We start from the raw sequence: 24,672 nt of genomic DNA, 5'->3' as shown, positions 1-24,672 counted from the left end.
AGTGAGCTATTTTGTGATTATATATATATATAATATATATATATATATATATATATATATATATATATATTATATATATATATATATATATATGTATGTGTGTTGTGTGTGTGTGTGTGTGTGTGTGTGGTTGATGTTTGTATGTGTATTTGTGTGAAATGAGTTCGTGATTTTCTTTTATTTTTGCTTAAGGTTTTATTACGGAAATGTTACGAGAACATTTATTTTATTTCCTTGTCACAATCTGTAGCTGTATATCATTTTGGACAGTTTAGCAGTCTACTGTATTTTAATCCCACCTTTTTATTTAAGCTGCCTTCTGCAAAAACAAATGTGTTTAATTTAGAATATATTTTTCCCACAGAATGTGAAAAATACTCCGACACATAAAAACACCCAGTTTAATTTACTGAATTTCAAACAAATTCCATTTCGCTCTTATAGAGAAATCAAGTTGCAATTAATGTGAGCGTGTCTCATCTTCATGGAGCTCTGGTTCTTTATGTCCAAAACTGCTATCAAAACATTGCGCGGAAAATTTTGTACGTCAGGTAAATTGTTCGTGTACAGTATTTCAGATATGTGTGTGTGTGTGTGTGTGTGTGTGTGTGTATGTGTGTGTTTTGTAATGGCCACAATGCCCTCTGAACTTGATTTTTTTTTTATATAATAATTCTGCTTTCCCGTAAGATGCGGCTTGGCCAGGCTCACATACACAAGAATGTAGTTCAGTTGAAAATATGTGCTGGTAGAAATGTAAAATTCTGTTTCCGTTCAGTTAGATTTGAAAATTGCCCTTTTTTTTTCTCTTAAAATATTATGCGATAGTGGAAGCTTTATTATTATTATTATTATTATTATTATTATTATTTATTATTATTAATTAATTTATTTTATTATTATTTTATTATTTCTTATTATTATTATTATTTATTGTATTAGGATTATTATAGTATTTTATTATTATATTATTATTATATTATGATTATTATTATTATTATTATTATTATTATTATTATTATTATTATTATTATTATTATTCAGCCTTTTTTTCCTTTAGAAGGGAAGAATTCACTTTTTAGCCTTCAATGCTAAGTAACTGATATTCAGGTATGAGGTTTCCGAAGCCGCGTGTTTGTGTATTATCATCGCTGTTGCTTATTTCCTTGTTTAAGAATGATTTCCCGGTTTGCAAATCTTTCATACGCTCCATTAAACCGAAACTTGCATGACACACTTGCTACATTCAGTGGAAACGCCCAGGAATATTCACCTCGAAGAAAGCAAACAAAATACTATTGTTTCACTGTTTCTTCAGTCCCTGAAAAAAATTGTATCCCACCTGGGTATTTCTGAAGCGTCTCTCTGCTTGCCAAGTCCTTTGAACTACAAATTTCAGAAGCCTGCAATGCACGACAGGGTTAGCAGAAAAACGAGGGATTTTCTATTTGGATTTGATTCTCTATTGGAAAGTTCTAGTGATAGTTTGCTTGTTTACTTGTATATTCAAGATATTAGGTTGACATGCATGTGTACACCTATAGATATAGTATATGCATAATATCTTTCATTGACCAGCAAATGCACATACTACCAATAGAATTCCTGATATGAAATCAAGTCGAATCGACTTTTCTCAGATCTGTTTGTGGTTGAAGCCATTGCTGCATAACATTTATTTTATGAGGTTGAACAAGACTAATGCTTTGTATAGGAACCTTAATGTGCTTTAATATTCTTCAGTATTCTTGAACTATCAAGTATCTTCGCTAACAATATTTCATGTTTGTAGACTTTTGATACTTTTGTTTTATTATCTACCTCTTTTACTTCTATGTTTATTATTCATAAAAAGCAGACGTTTGTATGGAACAAGCCGGAAAGCGCATGGCTAAGAAGGATAAAAGTAGGATTAGGTAACTACAAATGGAGTAGCATGAATATAAATCAAGCATGCATATTTATGTATATGTATATATATAATATATATATATGTATATAATAACAAATAAGATAATGGTTACTGCTAATACAGTTAGGGTATTGTACTTCGGACATCCGTGTGGTGCAGTTCAGGTTTTAAGAATATTGTATATTAGGTCACCACTTGGCATAAGGCCACTAAGTGTAGCAACCTCAATTATTGCCACAAATATCCGCATCGTCTAAGACGTAAAAAATTGAGAAGTGGGTCTCTCAAGGTCCCTGATTTTAGTTGTAATGAAGGCCAGTGTTTCTGTCGATATTCAGAGGTTCCCTCATCAATGGAAATTCCGTCTTTTGATGTCTTCAGTGTCTGTTGCATTCACATCACTTCAGCTGTTAATTGACCTTGACTGTAAAATGGGCATCAGGCAAATTTCGTGGTGCCTGTAACGATTGAAATTCTCTCTCTCTCTCTCTCTCTCTCTCTCTCTCTCTCTCTCTCTCTCTCTCTCTCTCTCTCATGCGCATTTTAAAATTCCTTTTTTATAAAATGGAATCGTTTTCTTTTCCCAGGTGTGTCGCAGTACACCTCTTACGGCCCTGACGAAGACTTCCCGCTTCCTCCTCCTGACGAAGGTCCACCTCCACCTTCGCCTCCCTCTCCCGTCTCCTCCTCGTACTCGGAACTCCGGAGGGCCACGCCCTCTTCCACGGGGACACACCCACAGCAGCACCACAACGGCGCTCCTCCGCAGCATCACCTGCAGCAGCAGCAGCAGCAGCAGCAGCAACAACAACAGCAACAAAGTGGATCCGGCTATGCAACGTACGCTCCTCAGTCACACACCGTAAGTTGATGGATTCTTTTCCTTTATTTCTTATCCGTCAAAGGTCGGTGTCATAATCGTCATTTTTCCAAGAGCGAAATGAAGCGCACAAGATTCTCTGGAAGTCTGAAAGTCAAAGGAATCGCGCCACAATTTTACCGGCTGCTTTGTGAGCAAGAGCCCGTGCTGGCATACGGCCAGCTAAATCTAAAACAACAGCATCGCGCGACAAAGTGGAAACAGAGAATTCCATATTGCGTTCCGTAAGAATGGTACTTTCGAATACATTGAATTTTTTAGTGGTTTAAATCACTTCAGTTGTTCTTGGAATGTGCTTCTCCCCATAAGGACATTTTTTTTATTTTTCTTTCTTTCTGCCTTTTTATTATATATATATATATATTATAATATAAATTATGGCTATATATATATATATATATATATATATATATAATTTTTTCCCTGGATCTTTGCCGTACACTGATGCTTACGCGTGTACTAAGTACTACACAGTGAGCTGTTGGTAGATGAACGGTCTTTTTGGGCTATTTGCTCGTTTTATTGTGGCTTATTACTTTTTGAAGAATATAGCGCTGACTCAAAAGTCCCAGTATTGTTTATCTTCAAAACGATGTTTCTACGTTGTTTTCCCTTTAAGATGTCAAATGAGAATTAGGAAGGTCTTTAGAATAAGTTACACCCAAAGGGAATTATAAGTGATGAGTGTGTGCATGCGTTAGCGAGAATTCCAACCGTGGCCTGGTGTAGAAACAACAGAATCAATTACAATTCCCATTGGGTCAAATTTATCTTGAAGATTTGGTGAATTTGATATTAAACAATATTTTCCCTTAATATTTGTGAATAAGAAATACATGTGTATGTGACAAAGTGACAAAAATTCATTTGTTTATACACACAATTTTTTTTCAATTACCCCGAAGAAAATGAAACTGTGACTCCGTATACGGTAAGGATTCCTTACTGTATACGAACTCCACAGGAATTCTCTAGCAAACATCATTTAAGAGAAAAACAGTTAAAATATAGCTTGTTTCTAAAAATAAAATAGGTAATGATTCAATGAATATAAAAAAAACTTTAGTGTATCCATAGATTGGTCGTCAGATTAGGAACAGCTACCTTGGGTTAGCCCAGGTAATGGGTTCACCAAGGAAAGTCCAAGGACATTAATAAGAATTGTTGATAATCTCAAGTATTTCTTTTACATCTGCGAACACATGTTTTGCAGAATAGGGTCAAGACCCTTAGACCACGGTCAAGACGAAATAGACCTGGACTTCATAATGCAGATTCTACGATGGCTCTAGGAGTCTAGAGGCAGCACTGTTACGTCCTTTAGTTTTTGTGCTACTACACACGGACTAATCAGTTCTTTGTGTTTTTTCGAGAGAGAGAGAGAGAGAGAGAGAGAGAGAGAGAGAGAGAGAGAGAGAGAGAGAGCTTTTCTTTTTGCCAGTTCCAATTGAATATTTGTGTTAATACATTCTGCCATTTAATTCCTTACTCGTCCGGCACAAATAAAATGAACCAAAGTCCATCATACAAATCTAACCAGCCTCTTCTCAAGACATGGCCGTAAAAGACATTATCATTTTTTTCTTTTTACAATTAGTATATATGCATACATATATACACGTACACTCATATACACATATGTGTGTGTATGTTTGTGTATATACATGTACGTGTATGTATGTATGTATGCAAGCATGTACGTTTATCGTAAAATAATGATAATATCCTTCATGCCCATATCATGAGAAGAGGCCGGTTAGATAATTCAAGAAAATCTGAAAAGTGTAGAGAATTCCAGATTTTAGCAGTTATACAGTTGGCCCTCGAATTTATGACTGTGTGTGTGTTGGTGGGGAGAGGGAGCCGATGCATATGACTATGAAGCTTGATATGTACAATGAGAAAAGTGTGTAAGGCGTATACTATAATCACGAGAACAACGCCTACAATAACATCAGTAAAAATGACGAGAGGGGCATATTTTGACGTAGTTTAAATGAATAAACAAAAGTACAGATTACTGGATTATGATTCATCAAGAATTATTTCATGTAGTCTCATGGGATGTCAAAGCAAAACATCATACAGTGACTGTCAAATTTTCGGTAAAAAAAAAAATTAAAAAGCTTTTTTAAAAGACCTATTGTGTAATCCTTACAAGTCATTTTATTATTTCTAAATTCAAAATGATGAAGATTGAAGACTAAATGATATAGGGAGAGTAAGAAATTTGGTCTTGTGAGCATAAAAAATAATCTTCAGAGGTAGTATCCAGGTCCTTATTAATAACTTTGCACAAGATGCAGTAAGAGTGAAAACTAAGTTTCTGGAGAGGGCTGAAACGGGAGAGAGGGTTGTGTGTGTCGAGTAGAATCTTCTGCACCTGAGAGAGGTAGAAGAGGAAGGACCCAAGGAAGTAGTATATCGATGCGAGAGAAAGTGTTAGATGGAAGAAGAGATCCCTGAGAGACTGATAGAATTTTGGATAGGAACATTTGTAGTCGTGCCAGCCACTCGAATAAGAAAAGAGTTGACAAGACACTGAAAACTGGTTTACGGAGGTGATTGAAACCATAAGCAGGGGATTTGACAGATTAAACTGTGAGTGACCCTGCCAAAAATTTTAGAAATATAAGTAACAGAAAACGTTACATCCCAGAGTCCGGTAATCATTACCCCTGATGACAAGAAGTGGTGGTTATTGATGGTGTCGTGTAGATATATATATATTATATATATATATATATACATATATACCTATATATATTATATATATATATATAGATTATATATCTCGTATATCTATATATATAATATTGAGAGAGAGAGAGAGCGAAGAGAGAGAGAGAGAGAGAGACGATGACAGGATGGAAGGAGGGAGGAAGAAGAGGAGGAGGAAAGGGAGAGGAGAGAGGAGGAGGATTACCGGGGAGGATTACGAGCGTGTGTGTGTGTATGTATGCATGTATGTATGTATATATATACATATACGTATATATATGTATGAGAGAGAGAGAGAAAGAGAACCTAATTTTACCGTCAGTCAAATTGGATAATGATACCTACTACAAAAGACTTTCCTTGGGGCTGATAATTCTGGAAATTGAGCACTTTGTACTACTGTAGATGATGGTCCTGTTGCCCTTTACGTTTAAGTCATTGAGAACGTAAGGAAGCAAATAACGCATTTCTCTATATTCGTGAACGTGTAGGCTGTCCACAAGGCTCTTGGGTTTAACCCATGTTGTGAGGAAAACGAGGGAGAAGGAGGGTAAGGTTGGGAGGGGAGGGATGGAGGGATGGCGAAAGGGTGTGTGCCCTTATTCACAGGGCCATGTTAGGCAGTGCCACAAGGCCACGCACAACCACAGATCCTCACAAGGGGCCTTGGAGAGAGGAGGATCCTCTATAGGCTGGGGTCATTGTCACAGGGGGGCCCTCCCATCCTCATACTACTTTTACGTCCCCCCCCCCCCCCCCCCCCCCCCCCCCTCCCCCCCCATCCCATCTTCAGTTCCCTTGCATCCTTTTTTATACGTATTTTTTAATGATCTTAAGATTAAGTCGCAGATTGTGGTTGGTCGAAGAAGAGTGGCAGGTCTCTGTTTTGTGGTCGCTCTCACCTGCTGTATAAAGCCTATTGGTTTTGGTTCCAAAATTTCGTTTTCTTGTCAGGGATACCAACGTGTGGGGGAAAGAAACGCTTCTCTACACCGAGTCAACGTTTGATATTTATTCAAGGTTAAGAAATAGAATCATTACTTCGGCGTATAGGTTGTCATTCTAAAATCGTGGTTCTGTTTTTATTATTATTATTATTTTATTATTATTATTATTATTATTATTATTATTATTATTATTACTATTATTAAAACTGCCCCAGTGACATTTCAGTTGAAACTGTATATGAATATTTTTCATTGTTTCAGGCCAGATCCGTAAAATTTAGTAAAGATCTTAGCCCTGAATCGGTCATCGTTTTTCACTCATAAAATAACTGATACGTGCATATGGTGTTCTTGTCTTTTAGAACTAATGGTAAATGATTGGATGTACAAAGGGTACGCCATTCTTATCTCGTACAGGAAATTTGATCAAATTCAGTCTGATAGTACTGTAGAAATGTGGGACCAAAGGGCCATCAGACGCGAGAAGTGAGGGAGAGCATTAGTGTTCTGATTAAGGTGATGGTTCCCCAGTTTTGACACTTCACTTTTCGGCAAGAGAGAGTCTTCTTCTACCGAATTTGTTTATGGAAATAAATCACAATTTTTGGGTAAAGTTTGATGTTACTGAAAACATTATTAGTACTGATATGAAGCACAAATTCAGTAATTATTTTGTAGGTGTTTTAGCGCGAATATTATTTTTTTCTGCTTGAAAGATGTATTTTATTGATATCACAAATATACCATCCACACGCACATACCTAGAGTAGATATCCATTAACCTGTTTTCATTGCATGTGAGTTAAGTTTATGATGTATGTGGTCGAAGTCTCGATTAACTAATTGCGTAACAGAGCCAAGCAGGTATGCGTAACAACCTCGGGAAGACCTGACCCCGCCCCTTCAAATAAATCATAGGGAATGTTATCTTATTCCTACGCGTTCTGACGTCAGTTGAGTCCTACGCGGGTCGGTACTTACGCCGTCTTCCTGTGGCTTCGCTTTTCGTGAAAATGCCCTTGTTTGGTTAAGACCACTTGAGTTATACGTAGTACTTAGTTTACTTGAACCGTTTCTGAACTTCCTCCTCCCTTCGTAACTGAACTAACTCCTCTTCTATGATTTCAGACCACAGGTCTCGGGCTGTGTCATCAAGATGCTTGTCATCTTTTGCATCCGTAAATAAAATAGACGACATTGATGGCCGTCTCCCTTCTACCCTGCATTCACCTTCATTTATGTGTTTTAATAAAGAACCTGAATTATAACATTGCTCTATTCTGCATTGTACAGGCTACAAATATTTGGTAATTAAAATTTTAGCATTAATTGGACACTTGAAAGTAAGGTTTTATGTAACGTATATTATAATGTCAAATCTTGTTTAGCTGTCTTTAGTAAATTTGCAAAGTTAAGCCCCTTAATTTTACAATTAAGTTGTTTTTAAACTATTATTTTTAGCAAAGAGAGACGCTATTGCTTTATTTAAGAAGTAATTGAATAACAAGCCAGATTTGAACTATTTATATATTACATATCACTGTGTTTGCTTAATATCCTCCTCTCCCTCCCCTCCTCCCTCCCTCCCTCTCCTCCTCTGTTTTTACCCACCACCCCCCCTTGCTTGTCCTCTGGCCCTCCTCTTTTCGTCTCCCTCAACTCCTCTCTCTCTCTCTCTCTCTCTCTCTCTCTCTCTCTCTCTCTCTCTCAAGGGTCAGCAGACACTCCTTATTTGTGCAACTTCACTCATGGCCCGTGGCATGGTGTTACCTCAGGAGGGTACACTGTCATTTATTACTTTTTGCTTGATAGTCATCCATTGTTGTTCTGGTATTGTTCTTTGCTAATTGGTATTTTTGTATAAAAGTGATTCTGAGAATAGGAAGCCGAACTTTGTACTAGAAGCTGTAGGTTTTAGCGTGACTGTTATTGTTGGGTAGGTAATGTTTCACAATAATATTCTCTTAAGTACTTTCACTTCTTGTAGTTGTTCTTATGTTTTCTTTGTGGTTGTTTAGTGCTTCAAGTCCTTTTATTTCGTCCAATTCTGTCGTGAGAGTCTATGAAAAACTTGCTCTATAGATTTTTCTCTTCGTCGCATTACTTTTGAGAAGGGGAAATGTTTGTCGATGTTTACTTTTTTTAATCGGTTTTATCGCATTTCTACGGATTCCAGCTCAATATCTTTGGTGTTTTATTCACTCAACGAAATCCATAACATAACATTTGGCTTGTGTTCGTCGTCAGTCTATCTAAAGGGTTTGTCATGTATTTGTTTGATTGTGATGTTTGTTTTTCATAATTATATGCAACATTTAAATATTTTTTGTCTCATTATGCGCTCTTGCATTAAGACATGACTTATGCAGAAGTAGTAATGATTATATACATTACATATAAAAAGGAAAGACGTGTATGTATATACATAAACATACATACATGAATATATATGAATATATACATGAATATATAAGTATTAAGATAAGATAATTACAATTCATAACGTTATGGGTTAAAATCATGGCGAGCAAAGTAATTTAAACTCCTTGCAATGCTTTTTTGTGCATGTTCTAAATTGTGGTTGGTGATTCCGATTGACCCCTAGTGTGGCATTGTGGTTTGATAGTAGATCCAACTGTCGTAACATCTCTTCCCCCCTAAACTATTATTCAGCGAATTCACGACAGCTACCCTGAGTTTCATATCAGTTTAGAAATGCCTTGAAACGACCGTGATACTTTGGAACATCCAGATAGACTGAACCACAAAGGAAAATACTGCAGCCTGCACCAGTCCCACGCACCAGTACAGTGCAGCCTGATCGGCCTCAGAGGAAATCTCGGTGTTTTCATTCACTTACATCCGCGGAAACCGTCATGGACATTGTTTGCCTGACTTAAGAAGGTTGTTGATAGTGCTAATTGTCCGTGAGCGATGGATATGGTCATATCGAAAACATCTTAAATTCCGTTGCGAACCTTTCATATCAGTCAATATTTGTACTCATTTCGATGGCCCCCTGAATGGACTTAAGAAAAGTACTTCAAGGCCCCAAGGCATTGTTTAAAAAAAGGCCTCAAGCACTGAGTACGTTGATATCTTTCCGTTTGGACTGGATGATGTCATTATACTGCCAAACATTGACGCTGAAGCAAGTACACTCCTAAAGGGGCACACGACTTAAGAGAATAGATATTTACGCTCTTTCTGTTGAATTCAAAAACTGGCGAAAGGTGGTTTTCTGATTCTAGTATTTTTATGCAATTTAACGAATTTGCTAATCATTTCCGGGGAAAACGGGTAAATTAAATGGAAAACAATGAATGTAATAACCTAACCTTTCTAACTTCACCTCTGAGGATTCTGGGTCCTACCTCCCTCCTCCCCTCCCGGCGTTTGGGGAGGGAGTTGTAAAGGGTAAAGCAAACATTTACGGCGGAAATAGTTTCATTTTTAACGATTCAAAATTACTTGAACAATTCATTTCACCACTTTTGGAATAAACAGTGATGTTCAAAGATTTTTGCACAGAAGGTATAATGTCTTGCACCGTAAGGGAGAGCTCACTAAAATGTGTCTTGCCATAAGTGTAACGGATATGTATGTATGTGTGTGTGTGGGGGGGGAGATCACAATCTTAACAAAATATATATATATATATTTTTTTTACTTGCAGTAATTGTGAAGTAGCACATTCACACCCAACAAGCTTCTAATTTGCATAGATATTTAAATATTCATGATGGTGCTGAGTGCACTTCTTAGTCCACTATCTCTGTCTACTTACTCTGCCCCATACCATCGTCAAGACGTCGTCTTTTTCTTGCCGTTCTTTGCCAAGAAATTACATTTGCCACTTTGCCTTTATATTGCAATGGCTTAGGTCTAACATGTTTAAAAGTAATAGGTTTCCATATTTGTAAGTGCCACATTTTGGGTTTGAAAAATTTTAAATTCTTAGTGTTATGGTATTCTTGCTTGCTTGAAGCCTCTTCCCCCAAAGGGTTACAACTTATAAATCTTGAACAATTATACGTTTACTACTAGCCTGGCAGATTAGAAGTCAACCTACCTAATTTCTTTGATATTTTGATATTGAATTAACACGGCAGAAATCAAGTTATAATTAATTTTGAACTCAAGCTCTTATCAGCCACAATACCCAGGTGCAGATTTTACGTGGATGTTTCATAACTGCATCCGTGTTCCAGTTAGGAAACACCTCCAAGTTAGGGTTCTTGGTGCGTTGCTTCGGCATAACTGGACAAGGGTACCAAAGAGTCTAATTTTGGGAATGAACTTATCGATATTAAGACCTGCAGACAAAAAAAAAAAATGCAGATAAGCACAATTTGACTAACAAAATGTCCTTGGACTCAAATGTACCTTAGTGTCAAATGATTAACACCCAACTCTCTCTCTCTCTCTCTCTCTCTCTCTCTCTCTCTCTCTCTCTCTCTCTCTCTCTCTCTCTCCGAATCGCATAAATGAGAAGTTGTTCTTAATGAAGCTTTGTTGCTTTTTCAATTATAGAAGCACTTGATGCCACTTTTGTTTATTGAGTATACAGTTGCTGCAGATATATTACTTTTTGTTTATATTAAAGAATATGTGTACTTTGATTAAGTTTAAGATCCCTTCACTCTCTTCAGTCATATGTATTGCATATGTTGCTGTCTGCGTGTGTTCTGGCGAAAACATTTGTTGTATTTGTTAAAAGGCAAGAAGTGAGATTGCCGACCTCATAAATATCAGTGCTTGTGTGTGTATATAAGCAAGCGTAAATTACGAGTTTATACTCGTGCATGTGTATGTATATTTAACCAAACCAGAACTTTTATTTAGGTTTAAGGGTCATTACTCTCATTGTCCCACCCTGATTTTATTTTTTATTTTTTTTTTATCTCTGCTTCTCCCTCTCGTGTTTTTTAATCCGTGCGTGGCCTCCTCCTCCGTCCTACCTCCTCATCATCATCATCATCATCATCATCATCATCATCATCATGTTCCTCATTCAATGATGATAAGACAAAAGATAGAACGCGCCGGTGGAAGATGTTGAGGAGAAGGCTGCAATTGAGAGAGGTTTCCATTTTGGCTGATTATGTGCTTCATGAAATTGCGTTCTTCCTTTCCGAGTGCGAAACTGTGTTAATATGTGGTGTATGTTTGGGTAGCTTCATCTAATTAATCATTTGTGTATGGATGTTATGTAGAAGTTGTAACGAATGTGTAATACATTTTTTTATGTACCTAATATAGATAAATCCCACACACTATATATATTTGATATTATATATATCTATATATATATATATATATATATATATATATATGATATATATAGTTTGCCACTACCAGGAGAAAATTACAAAAAGTATCGAGCGCTTTCGTAAGGTGTTACACGTGTTCGGTAATACAGTAATTGTTTTGTAAGGGTACACCCTTCCGGTATCTCAGAAAGTCTGTAGGGGTGAGTTAAAAGCCTCTTGCCTTCTTGACTCTAACTTATTCTGGTACCTACGTATTTACAGTCGAGTGGACTTGTGACTGATTATTTAAATGCGAACTCACTCCCAGCAGCCATCAGCATGAGCAATGCAATGTACCACTCAGCCACGATCCCACTGACCCATCTGGAGTTCACAGGGACAGTAAGACCATATTTCAAAGGAATATATGAAGTCAGCGACGTTTGAGTTCTGTACCACTCAGTAAAGTTGCCTTTCTCTCTCTCCCTCATTAACATCAGATTATTGCAAATGAAAAAAAATTAATAAAGCTTACTTTTTCAACAACTTGGGATTTCTATCTTTTGTGCTTCAAGTGGCTGAAAATGTGTTTTAAAAATGAAACGTGGTTTCGATAGAAGCATAAAAATTGAAGTTGTCGGAAATCTAGAAGGACATAATTTAGGATAGATATGGACAGGAATAGACCCTGTTTACTGAAAATAAATGATATTGACGTGAAGACAGGGATAATTTGCAACAACTAATATAGCGAATGTGTTTGAAGGTAAGTCATGCTTTTGCTGCAGTAGAAAAGGCAGGCATTTCTGCAAGGGTTGTGGCATCATTGCATAGTTCCATATTCTTTTCACTTGAGTGTTCTTGTGTTTGGTCTGGAATCCATATGACATTCATAAGCATACGGAAGATTGATTTTAATGTTTGTTGAGGCTGTGGTAGAACTGATTTATTGCAGAATCTTAAGCTGATTTGATTAGTTTGAAAAGCTTGAACGGAATTGGTTGGTTCTGGAACCTGAATTTGTATGGATTAATTGTAAAACAGCCGGGACGGAATTGATTGGTTGGAAAGCCGAGATGGAGCTGGTTGGTCTTTAAAGCTAAAAGGATGATACTCACAAGAGCTGTGGGAATTTGTTGGCTTTAAAGGCAGAGATGAATTTTTTGGATTGACTAAAAAAAAATTAAATTGATTGGTGTTAGAAGATCAAGTGGCGGTTGGTTACATGATCTGAGATGGATTGGTTTATCAAAGTTGAATCCAAGTGGTAGAAGTTATTAGTTTTAATAGGTGAAATGGTCTTTTTTCATAGCCTTGTGATAGAGAAGTTGTTCCGTTGGTGGTAGTCATTGCTCTTAACTTGGTTATCCTTTCATTTTACCCTATCGGAAAGTACTCACCCATGACTTTTCTCTTGAACTCTGTGTGTTTTTTTTTTTTCTTTCTTCCTAAAGCAAATATTTCTGTAGAGAGAAAATGGCTGGAAAGCACCGTGTTTTGGAGTATATGGGTCGCCCATGATGTTGTTGCATTTTGTCAAGGTTCTTGATGCCCTCGGCTCTGAGAGGTCAGGAGTTGCTCCCAAGTTTTGTTTTCACTTTGGTCTAAGTATTTGTTTTATTTGTTGCATTTTTGTTGAAACCCATCCTTAACAGTCCATTTTTGTATAATGCTCTGTTAGGTTTTCATTATTGTATCTAGTGTCTGTGGTAGTTAGTGTATTACTAAAAATTATTTCTATACTTTTTGATATTGTCCCATGAGTCTCCAGAGGGAGCGAATCGTTCTTATAAAAATATAAACGCAGTTCAAGAACTGTGACAGTGGTTTCATATTTTAATCATTTGATCTCAAGACGTTCCTTTAAATGTTGCATAACCATTCTTCATAAACCTCTTCGATCGCGAATCCCTGTTCGTTCGTCCCAAGTAGTGCCCATATGCATCAGCATCAGTATCATCATTATCATGACCATCCTTCATAAGTGGTTGGGATCACTGACGTCGTCATCATTTCGTCACGACAGTCATCTCCTGAATAACCAGTAAAAAGAAAGGAAAACGTTCACGTCATAAGTTACCTCATGAGGTCCGGCCAATGGGCGTGGGCACATCGGGAGGGTGGGCGGATGCTGTCGGGGGCCATGTGGTCTAGGGAGCCACCTGTAGTCAGTCGAGGTGTTGTGTGCGCTCGCGTTTGATGGTGGAAGCGTGGTGTTGCAGTGGTGGTGGTGTTTTGTACTGAAAAGGGCCTTGTGCCGAGTGCCTCAGGTGGGTTGTGGGATTCATGAACCCTTGTTGTAAAGAAGGACAATTGTCTGTACAAAGGAAGCGTTGTCATCTGTTCATTTCGTGTGATTATGAGGGCACAAGGATAGAGTTCGAATTTAGCATCCGTGCATGCTGTCTCGTCCACACTTGCGGTGGGGGTAGTGGCGGCATTTCTGCCATCCTCCTCCCTCTCAGTCCCTTTGACCTTATATGGCAGAAGAGGCGGAGGCGAATAAAAAAGGGAGACATTCTTCTCTTAATACATTCTCGACCAATGCCACGATCGTACATATTTTGCAAAATCGTCTGCGAGCTTTTGACGTAGCGCTCCCCTTTGATTCACCTACGTAGCCAGATTGGCACCGCGTTTCGGTCTCGAATTGTACGACAAACACGCGTTGCTCGGGTCTTGTTATTGTTGTCGAGATAGGGTTTGCGAGTGGGTTAAGGGGTTTGGAGGTCTGTACCGATGACTCACTCACTTTTTGTAACCTCAGGTTGGCATTGGAGCTCCGCAGGTTGATGGGTTGACTAGACAGGTTTACCTGTCTATGTCTGCTGCTGCTGTTGCTGCTGCTGCTGTCTCCTAAGCTTGCTGTTCAGCTGCTTGTCTGCGGCTGCTGATGCTGCCTCAGCTGCTACTTTTGACCTGTGGGGCGCTTCGGTTAGCATGAGAGAGAGAGAGAGAGAGAGAGAGAGAGAGAGAGAGAGAGAGAGAGAGGGTAAAGTAATTTCATATTTTGAGGGTTAAGAAAAGGAAGGAATGAAAAGATTAAACTAAAATGGGCATAGCATCATGTATGTAACTCGTCAAGAATATTTTAATTCTACCAGAGAACACAGAACTTGAAAAGATGTGTATGCCTATACCTCAGTTGGTGAAAGCAAATCAGAAAAAAAAAAACGAGCTCTATACAAGGTGCTTGCCCTTGAGTGGAGAAGGGAAGGAAGACGTCGCAGTTAGATTTTGTCGGATATTGGGTTACGAACTTGTAAGTGAGGAGGACATCATCATCATCATCATCCTTGTAATTGGTTGAAATTTAGATGACCACGATGTTACGACAGTGATGATGCAAGTAGGCCAAGTCTTAGGATTTAATGGAACATCCAGATGTGTATCATTTCTTTTCAAGCTTCACAGTGTTTTTTATTTGTAACTCTTTCACAGTTTGGTACGACGGGAATGGGACGTTCACCGTCTGTCCATCGCCTTTCGCCAAATGTTAATGATGGATTGGAGTTCATTTAAATATTTTCTCGAGAGGTGGACCTTTTGCCATGGAATGGTTGGTTAGGTCTTCAACTTTGTAGCCATACATGTGTCCAATTTAGTTTACTCATTCTCACGACTGAAACACATGCTTCAATTGTTGCGTTCGATGGCAGTGTCTGACGGAGGTTATCTGTTCTGTCAATCTAAGATTCCATCCGCAAACGGACAGATAACCGGATCTGATGAATAAAATGCGCTCTCGGGGGAGGGGGGGGGGGGGGGGGGGGGGGGGGGGGGTTGCGGAGGTATGCGCCCTTAAATGTGTGTGTGTGTGTGTGTGTGTATGTGTAATTCATATTCCCCTTTGTTTAAAAATAGCCTGTTTAAAATTCTTATCGCTTTGTTAACCAGCGTAAAACTGGTTCTTTGAAAGAAAGTGACTGTTATTCTATCTTACGTCTTGCCTACTTGAGACAGAGGTATTTCTTCACCAGTGTTTGTTCCTTTGTTTTTATGCATGCATTCTGGGTATCATCCAGCGTCATTCGGAAATCCAGTATACGAATACAAATATTCAGTATAATTAAGAGTGCGCTTCCCTTTGATTATCTTGATTTGAACATTACTTATGGATAGTACTCTATATAAAATCCTCCTTGCAACGGGAATTTTTTGTTATTTTTGTGACAACTCGATATATTTTGTGTTTATTCCGATTTACAACTAATTATGCTACCGCTACTGTGTCCTGAGAAGGATGCTTCTCCCTTTATCTTGTCAGTACCTTAACATCGCGTATCATTGCTTAAGATTGGAAAAATGTTTTCCAGAGATTTGCTCAGTCAGTTACATTCAGGGGTATTCGAAAGTGTAATGGGGTGGGATTGTATGCATGCCGTTATGTACATAGTTATAGTTCTTCACACACAGCTTTTCCAAGAGCATTAGGGTAGTAAAACCTCGTTTCATTATGTTCAGCATTGGATTTATATCCTCCTTTTACTTTTTATTCAAGTGGACAATTTTCTTCGATTTAATAACAAGCAGTAAATCGTAGAAATCGTTCTCTTGAGTAAAAAGGAAGAGGAAGATATAAATCTAATATTGGAAAAAGTGGAACACAGTATAAATCATGACCGGCTTCGCATTTAGTTTTCTGAGACTTCAAGTAAAGAGCAGCGTTATATTTATGAAACAACAAGAAATGGATTAAAAGGTGCTGTCTTTAGTTTATGCTGGCCTTACGCTAGCACCGGCTGTTGCTATTGGGCAGGATATAAGGATTAAAAGATTGAGAGGGGTTATGCAATATACAGAAGCAGGTCACGTAAACTTGGAGAATCTTCCAGAACACAGGCCACAAGGTCGAGATGAGATGCTTGCCTCTCGGTTACAAGAGGCTTGGTAGATTTCACTGTTTGTTGATCTAATTAAGGAGAATTCTATCGTATTACATTTGGATGGCCGCTCCTCTCAGAGAGTTTGCGTGACAGATTCCAGTAGACACTATGACTGGAATTATATAGTATATGATTAAAGATAGCCGAATGTGGGTGTCCATAAGTGGCAGAACATTAGGTTGAATTATTTTGTGGGAGGAATGCCCAGTGATTAAATGATTAATCACAGTCGATACAAGGGATTTTATATACACCAGTATCTAACATTTTGTTTTACCTGGTCATTAACTAATACTTTGTTGATAATATGAGATTAGTTGAAAACAACAGGATTGGCACGTCGTAGGGTTTTGCATAACATTTTAATGATATCCAGATACGGGAATTTGATTTATGACTAATTGCCTTATGAGTTGTCTATTGTGGTAGATAGAAAGTTTGGCTGGATTTGTAGAGTACTTTATTTTTATTCATGTGGCTGGGGTATTTTAGAGATGATAGTTGTTACCAAGCACTATCTTCAAGTAGAGTTTCATCTTATATAGCACATGTGCTTCAGTAGTTGCTATAGAGGGTGATCATTTTGATCACCTTCACTCTCCTTTCAACACCATTTCATTATATGACTTTCGCAAGATCTTCCACTGTCATTTTAACTTTTTACTTCTTGCCTTTTCTATCAAATATCTTGGTTGCTTTAGCCTTTATGTTTTTAAACATTTCTATATCATTTGCTTGAAAAGCACCCTGGATGTAGAATGCTAGCCGATGAAAGGTCAGATCCAATGGGAAAATGAGGGAGAAATGAGTAACCTATTGAGTAGAAGTAGTTCTGTATGAATGAAAGAAAAGTGAAAAAGGAGGTCAAGGATTCAGAACATAATTTTGGATTGTTGATCGAAGCTTCTATACACTGAAGGGAAGCCAGCAAACGACAATGTAACTTGTGTTTTATCGTAATTTTCTTTTTCTTCACGATGGCTGAACTAATGAATGACTTGACTGACGAACGAAATTGTCCATGAAGTCTCCCAGGAGGGAGAAGAGGAGGAAATAATGTGCTAAAAATGTGTTTTGGGTGACGTGGAAAAAATTTAAGAACACACACTGGAATTTAAGTTATGGGAAAATCATAGTGGAATACCAAAAGAGGGTCCGTTGAAGAGTCTTCTGAAGATGAAAAATCGACTTTCGTAGTCATGATGTAGTTAAGGGCAAAGGACTGAAATGAATGACTCTATGTGAGGGTAACGCGTTAATGATATTTATTTTTACCTTACGTATATTGCTTAGGAAGATTTAGTGAAGTGCAGTAGCAATTTTTAACTCAAATAGGATGCTGGGAAAAGAAAGTAAAAGCATTTACGCCACTGCAGTGTGAACAAATCGCCAAAATGACTGGGACTTGGGGATTACAGCCCAAAGCCCAGTATTGATATTGGTAAAAAAAAAAAACAACACTACGAAGTCTTGGTTATAAATGTGCATGGATGTAGTGTAGAAGATTAGAAATGTATGATAGTTGATTTCTGTAAGAATGGAAGGTGAATGCCCTGGCACTTAGCGAGACAAGTGCAAAAGGGCACTGAGAACAGGAATGCAAGTAGCAGTGGGATGTTGTCATGAGAGTGAAAGGGAATATTGTTGGGAGCACTATGAATCTGTGCCTGCTTGGGTTTGGAGAGTATTAGAGGATGGATGTAGTAGGTGACTGAATTGCAAAGGAATGTTACAGAGTTGCAGTTTCTGGAGTAAATGAGATTGGAGAGTCTTGTGGTATTGTATTTGAGATGAGCTGGATTGTTAGAAATTTGTGGTTTCTGAAGAAGAAAGTTTTTGATCATACTTGCGTAGGATAAAATGGTGAGGTGAATAATGACTATAGATTATGGGCTAGTACAGAATAGGTACAAGAACTAGTTAATGGAAGTAATGGTAAGAAGTGGAGTTGATGGAAGTATACCTGATCATCATTCGGTTGAAGCATATGTTAAGTTAGATAAACGTTCTGGTTTGAGAGGAATGGGTGAAAGTGTTTCTGCAAGCATAGAATAAGTGAGTTTGATAGAACTCAGTGAAAAGAGAAGATAAGGAAAACTGGATGAAATTTGGATATGGTTAATTACACACGTGTGCTTGGAGTAGATGAGAAGTATGTAGAAGTCCTTAAGGGAGTGTTGGCGTTTGTGGGTATAGAAAGATAGAGGTAATAAAAACTTTTAGGTGGTGTGGTAAGACATTAGATATTCAGTGAATGATAAATGAATTATTTGAAGTTCAGTCACTCAACAGAAAAAATCATGCACATTTTATTAACTTTTGGGAAGAACATTACAGGGAAGTAAATGGAGAGAGACAGGTTAAGGAACAAATGGATCTTTGGATAAACCACACAAATGGAGAGACGCTGTCTGAAGTGAATGCAGTCTTGGGTTGATGAAATTTTGAATGTTTCCTGTGTATAGAAGAAAAAAAAGAGGCAGAGCTAAATGATGCAAGAGAGAGAGGATTTAATGTAAGGAGTTGATGCAGTTACGAGAGAGAAGCTATTTTATGGCAGTGATAATGGGATTTAGTGGCTCTCCAGGATGTGTGAGGCATTTCTTGCTGAGGGAAAGGTTCAGAAGAATTTGAATGAAGGAATAGGAATAATTGTTCCATTATATTAAAGTAAAAGTGATAGCGGCAACTTGAAGAATTATTAAGTGTGCCAGGGAATTTGTGTTTTTATGAGGAACAATCCAGCTCCTTTAAAACATTGCCACAAGACTCTATCCATTCTCATTTACTCCAGAAAACAGCATGTCTACCAACCATGCCATCTTTGTTCTTTGCAATTTAAATACCTACTACAGTCATCCTTTCATATTCTCCAAACCCAACCAGGCATGGAGATATAACAGAATGCTGGATTAGGAGAGGGTGTATGGAAAATGTCTATTATATGACAAGCATGAACCGAGAGAATTAGAGAGGCAGTGTGGATCAGTAGTTGAGGATGCATGGCCAAAGATATAAGTTATGGAGACCAGTTAAAAATGGTTTTGATGTAAGTTATTCTTGTATTAAAATGTGGAGACAGGAAATTGACTGCCCTTGTGTAAAGGTGAGTCTTAGAAGAATGGGTGATTTATCTGCGTGAATGTTTAATATCTTTATGGGTGGAGCAGTACGAGGAGTACAACAGAAATAAGATGCAGGTGAAAAGTTGAAGGATAAAAATGGGCACTGAATGGTTTATGTTTGAGCTAGACTCGGTACTGATTGAGGATTATGAAGAGGCGATTGTTGAACCAGCTCTCCTTTACGGTTGTGAAGTGTAGATGTTGAATGCGAATTAAGAAGAAAAAACGTTGAGATTACTGAGGTGAACTTCGAATGACACACACACACACACACACACACACACACACACACACACACACACACACATATATATATATTAGAGATTGTGTATGTTAACATAGGAACAAACGTACGTTTTTATTTTTAGTGCTACCGCTCACCTGATCTGTCTTCATTACACCAACACTCATTTGATTTCGTTAGAAGATTATAATATAATTTGCTGTCACTATGAATGCTCATTTACTGGTGCTTCATTGAATCCCTTCCGCGTTTTCATCTTCAGCTCCCCGACCCTTCTTGGCCAGGTCTGAAATTAGCTGCTAGTGTCACTCACCTCCCTTGAACTATTTTGGCGTTAATACAGAGAAATATAAATGCTGCGACTCCAAACGTTCAGTATTTTTACATAGAGTAATAATTTTACGCACCATAAGTGTAAAATTGTCAGAAAATATTAAATGGCTATGGTTACAATGATTATTCAACTTAGTATTTTATGAAAGAGAGGAATCAAAAAGCATTTTTTACCTTAAGTAAGGATAGGCCTGGACTGGATGGATAAGAAACGTGCAATTTGTTTAATTAATGAAATATAATGGACTGCTGCTCTTGTTGTTCACACAATACAAGCATTACTCATAGAATAACGTTTCTTTGGCATAGATGACTATTACCAGTTTAATGTTCAAGCAACAGTTTAACAAACGTTGCAGTAAACATAAGCTCTCCTGTGGTAATAGTTTGCGTAAATTTGCTCATTTTCTCAAGACAGTAATGGCACAGTTAAGACGTCATAAATAATTCAGGTTGTATATCCTACTTGTTACCTTTATTCCAAACACACTCAGACTTTCCGTTTAAACCTGAGTCGCCCCCGTTGAAAGCTGAATGATTCTGAACGTTCGTGAGTGTACCCTTACACACATACACACACACACGTGTGTGCGCACGCAGATTTTCTGTCATTAAAAACATTTCTTCAAGTAATAGTGGTTGGAAGGTTGTTGAAGTCTGCTTTAGCAGCTTTGACCCCTATGGTTTGATTAATGATTTTCAGTGCAGGGCTAAATTTGCATTTTAATACTCAACACACACACACACACACACATGCTCATTTTAGCACGATTATAGTGAAAGAACTTCGCTGGCAGGGATTCAAACAGGGCGCAAAGATTCGATACGTGGCCGTTTGAAAAAATCCTACTGGCGTCTAGAAATGCTTAAGCATCACTGAATAAATATTAATATATTCACGTATAACCATATTGTTTAAACACACACTCGCACTCACAAGTAACCGATGTGTATATATATATATAATATATATATATATATATATATATATATATATATATGTGAAATAACTATATTTGACGTTTGGTGTTTGTAATTATATAAAAATACTCACGGCTGTATAGTTACAATTGTGTGTGTGTTTAATGGAAGAGAATATGTATGTGTTAATATAATTATACTTTAATTGATTAATATTCGTTTTGTAAACCATTCTAAACGGTTATCGTTGCATTTTAAAAAAAATGCACTTATATAGAATATCTTTGCGCCATCTTTGAATTCCTGCCAGCGGGATTCTTTCAAATGTCATCAAAGTAGCGCAGGAACGGGCCAAGAAAAAGAAAAGTGAAGGCGGTATATTATGTTACCCATCGTGCACCAAGGTACGATTATGTATATGGACGAATCGACCACCCTGATGTTCGCGCACGATGTTACTTAAAAGCATGTCGATGACTTCACCATAAGAACTTCTCGTGAGGCGTCAGTTAAAGTATTATTTAGCGTGACTTCAGGAAAAATTTAGTTATTTCTATATAGTCTCTTGGTCCTTTACTCCTAAGAAACTCGTTTGTCTGTCGGTTGGGGTTACTACACATGAGAGCACCAGAAAAACGGTCATACCATACTCTTTTTGAGTTTCTTGTATAACTAGCTTTAAAAAGAATGGTAGAAGGTTTTTTTTATATTCACTTTCCTTTTACAATTCTATTTCGTATAGATAAACCAATGTCCATGTCTGTGTTTATTGAGTAAGCAGCCTCGTCTCTTGAGATATTTTCAGCTACAGATAAAATTTAGGGTCATACTCTGTACATATACAGTTCTGGTAGTGGTTTAAATGTCGGAAATGAATCTCATTATTAGCTATTATCTAATGTTCATTAACTTGTATTTCATGAAATAGTTAATACATATACATTTGCTGCTGCTTACTTATTTTGTTCTTGTGTCCAATTATAGAATATGTATTTCAGATGCTTGGTTTGTCTAGAACAAAAAGTTGAAAATTACGATCGTCGTAAGAAATTTTTGTGTTGTTCTTCCAGACACTTTTAAGAATTAGTACGCTTAGATTATGACTGGTCACCAAATGGAAATTGTAAAAAAAATTTAACCCCACATTCTAATGATTATACTGGTTCATGGAACACCAGTTACTGACCATTGGATATAGGTAATTAGTTTTTTTCTGACATGTATACGATTACCAATGTTGTACAAGTACCAATTTTTAGTCTGTAAATAATTTCATTTGCAGTTGAAAATATCTACAAAAGAGACGAAACTCACTATTCAATACAGAGCACATTAAGATGACATTTAATGCTTTACTACATCAGTTATCTTTAATATGAAAACATGAAAATTGAAAACATAAGCATTAAACTATTTAACGGAAACTTCTCTGTCAACGATTTTTACTTCAAGGAAAATTACTGCCAACATTCAAGAGAGAGAGAAAAATGTACCCCATATCACATTTCTTCTTCATTTTCAAGAGCGCTTCTCTTCCCACTGCTGATTCGGACGTTATCAGACTCGCCCTTTTGGGTCTTTATAAAGCTCACCCGTGGCAACCTTCCTTAGGGTTGAAGGAAAGTTCCAAATTCCGTTCTTTTTCTTCTTCGTGTTCTGTTGGTACCCAGCTGCACTTATTCGATTACTGTTGGGTCCCAGTCTTTCGACTGACGTTAAATTATGCTCGCTTAACGTGGTATCGTAAGAAATTATGATAAGCAGTGATGCAACCCTAGAGAGCCATCCTCGCATACAATAAACCAACTTCCAACTTCACTTCACTGATGGCATTCTGTTGTACAGTTGTCCGTTCATTTTACTTTGCATTATTTATTTTCCATTGATTGAAAAATATATCTGTAAATGTTTATCGTGGCTTAACGTCAAAATACTTTCTAGTCCTTAATTGTCTTTCTTTTAGTTTTATGTAACATGTAATCTTATTGCTGAAGGTTTACTCTGATTTTAGAATATGAAAATGTCCCTTAAGTCCAGCTTTTACTAAATGTGTCAATTATTTCTTTTGAGCTTTCCACAGTGCGGTTGAAAAGATAATCAGTTATTAAAATCGTTTGTTACTTGTCTTAACATCACGTCTCATGTATTTAGCCGACCTCGTTTTCAGCCTTCATGGGTAAGATATGGAGGACTTCAAACCTCAAGATGATCTTCCCAATCAGGAAGATAATGTCAAATATAAAATAACCATGTCTTCATTATTACGAGATTTGCCTCTAAAATACAGAAAACTTTGGAAAACATGAACGACATAATGTAGTCGACACTGCTTGCGAAGCAGCAAGATCCTCCAAAACTTGCTTAACCTTGAGTGAGGTAGAACTGGTCAAGTATTTTTAAAGGAGGGTAAAACGAAAATATTTAGAGCAACGTGAGACGATCGTAGAACACACCTAGCTTCGTGGGATTTTTGAAACTAGAGAAAGAATGAATTTGAAGGGCTTTGTAGAAATGTACCGCACAGTACGTTTTAAAGATTGCTCACCATCATGTGTTAAGTAAACGTATAGGAAAAATATAGGGCTGCCATTGGCTTAGTTACCGTATGCTTTTCTTCTTCTTAGCGTCATGCTATTGGAGACACTGAAGTATATCGAGCCTATACCTCTAGAGCAGAGGTGGCCAAACGGTCGATCGCGGCCACTTGTTTGGTCGATCGCCGTTCCCCCACATTCTTATTATTCCTCTCTCTCTCTCTCTCTTCTTCCTCTTCTCTCTCTCGTCTCTCATCTCTCGTTCTTATCTCATATATATATATATTTATATATATATATATATATATATATATATATATATATCTATATATATATATATATATAGATATATATATATATATATATAGTGAGGCAATTGTACTCATGTTTTATCGTACTATGGGGCTATTTGAAATTTTTTCCCACGTAATAATGTGTGATTATGTAGTATGGTAGATCGTAAAAGAGTTTGTCTCTAGAGTAGATCTCTTAGTCCAAAAGTCGGCCACCCCTGCTCCAGAAGGTATAGCTATTATCACGCTTTGCCTCTCTACCCAGGCCTTTAACTTTATTCATGTCCAGTTATGTTTTGTGCAGTTTTATTTCCATTCCTGGTTGTGTTTACTTTTCAAGTTCCAAAGAACGAGCTGAAGTTAAATTAATTTCACCAAAATATGCTTTCCAGGCACGCCGTGGATATCCAACCGAAATTTTAAGAATCCTCCTCCATGGGAGGAATATTAAGATCAAAGTTCTTGATTAAAGTCAAATTAGAGAAAAAAAAAAAACGCTATGACTGATGATAGCTGAAACTTGGACGTATGGTTTTGTATCCTTGACTCGCTCTTTACCCGTACAAATGGTTGGGGTGCCTTAAAGTATTCAAGAACCGATTCTTACGTTTACAACGGAAATGA

The 24,672-nt window shown here is 37.3% G+C and overlaps 1 protein-coding gene across 1 annotated transcript in view; it reads left to right on the top strand.

The window, feature by feature from the left end:
* The window catches only part of LOC135219826 (thyroid receptor-interacting protein 6-like), a 195,927-nt gene that overhangs the window by 137,091 nt on the left and 34,164 nt on the right, over positions 1 to 24,672 (top strand). The window contains 1 exon segment of the mRNA XM_064256924.1: positions 2,500 to 2,774. Coding sequence (XP_064112994.1) covers positions 2,500 to 2,774 — 275 coding nt within the window.

Source organism: Macrobrachium nipponense, chromosome 1, assembly GCF_015104395.2.
Source record: "Macrobrachium nipponense isolate FS-2020 chromosome 1, ASM1510439v2, whole genome shotgun sequence".
In the NCBI taxonomy this organism is placed as follows: Eukaryota; Metazoa; Arthropoda; class Malacostraca; order Decapoda; family Palaemonidae; genus Macrobrachium; species Macrobrachium nipponense.
The sequence above is the reverse complement of the archived record's forward strand: the minus strand, read 5'-3'. Positions and strand labels throughout refer to the sequence as shown.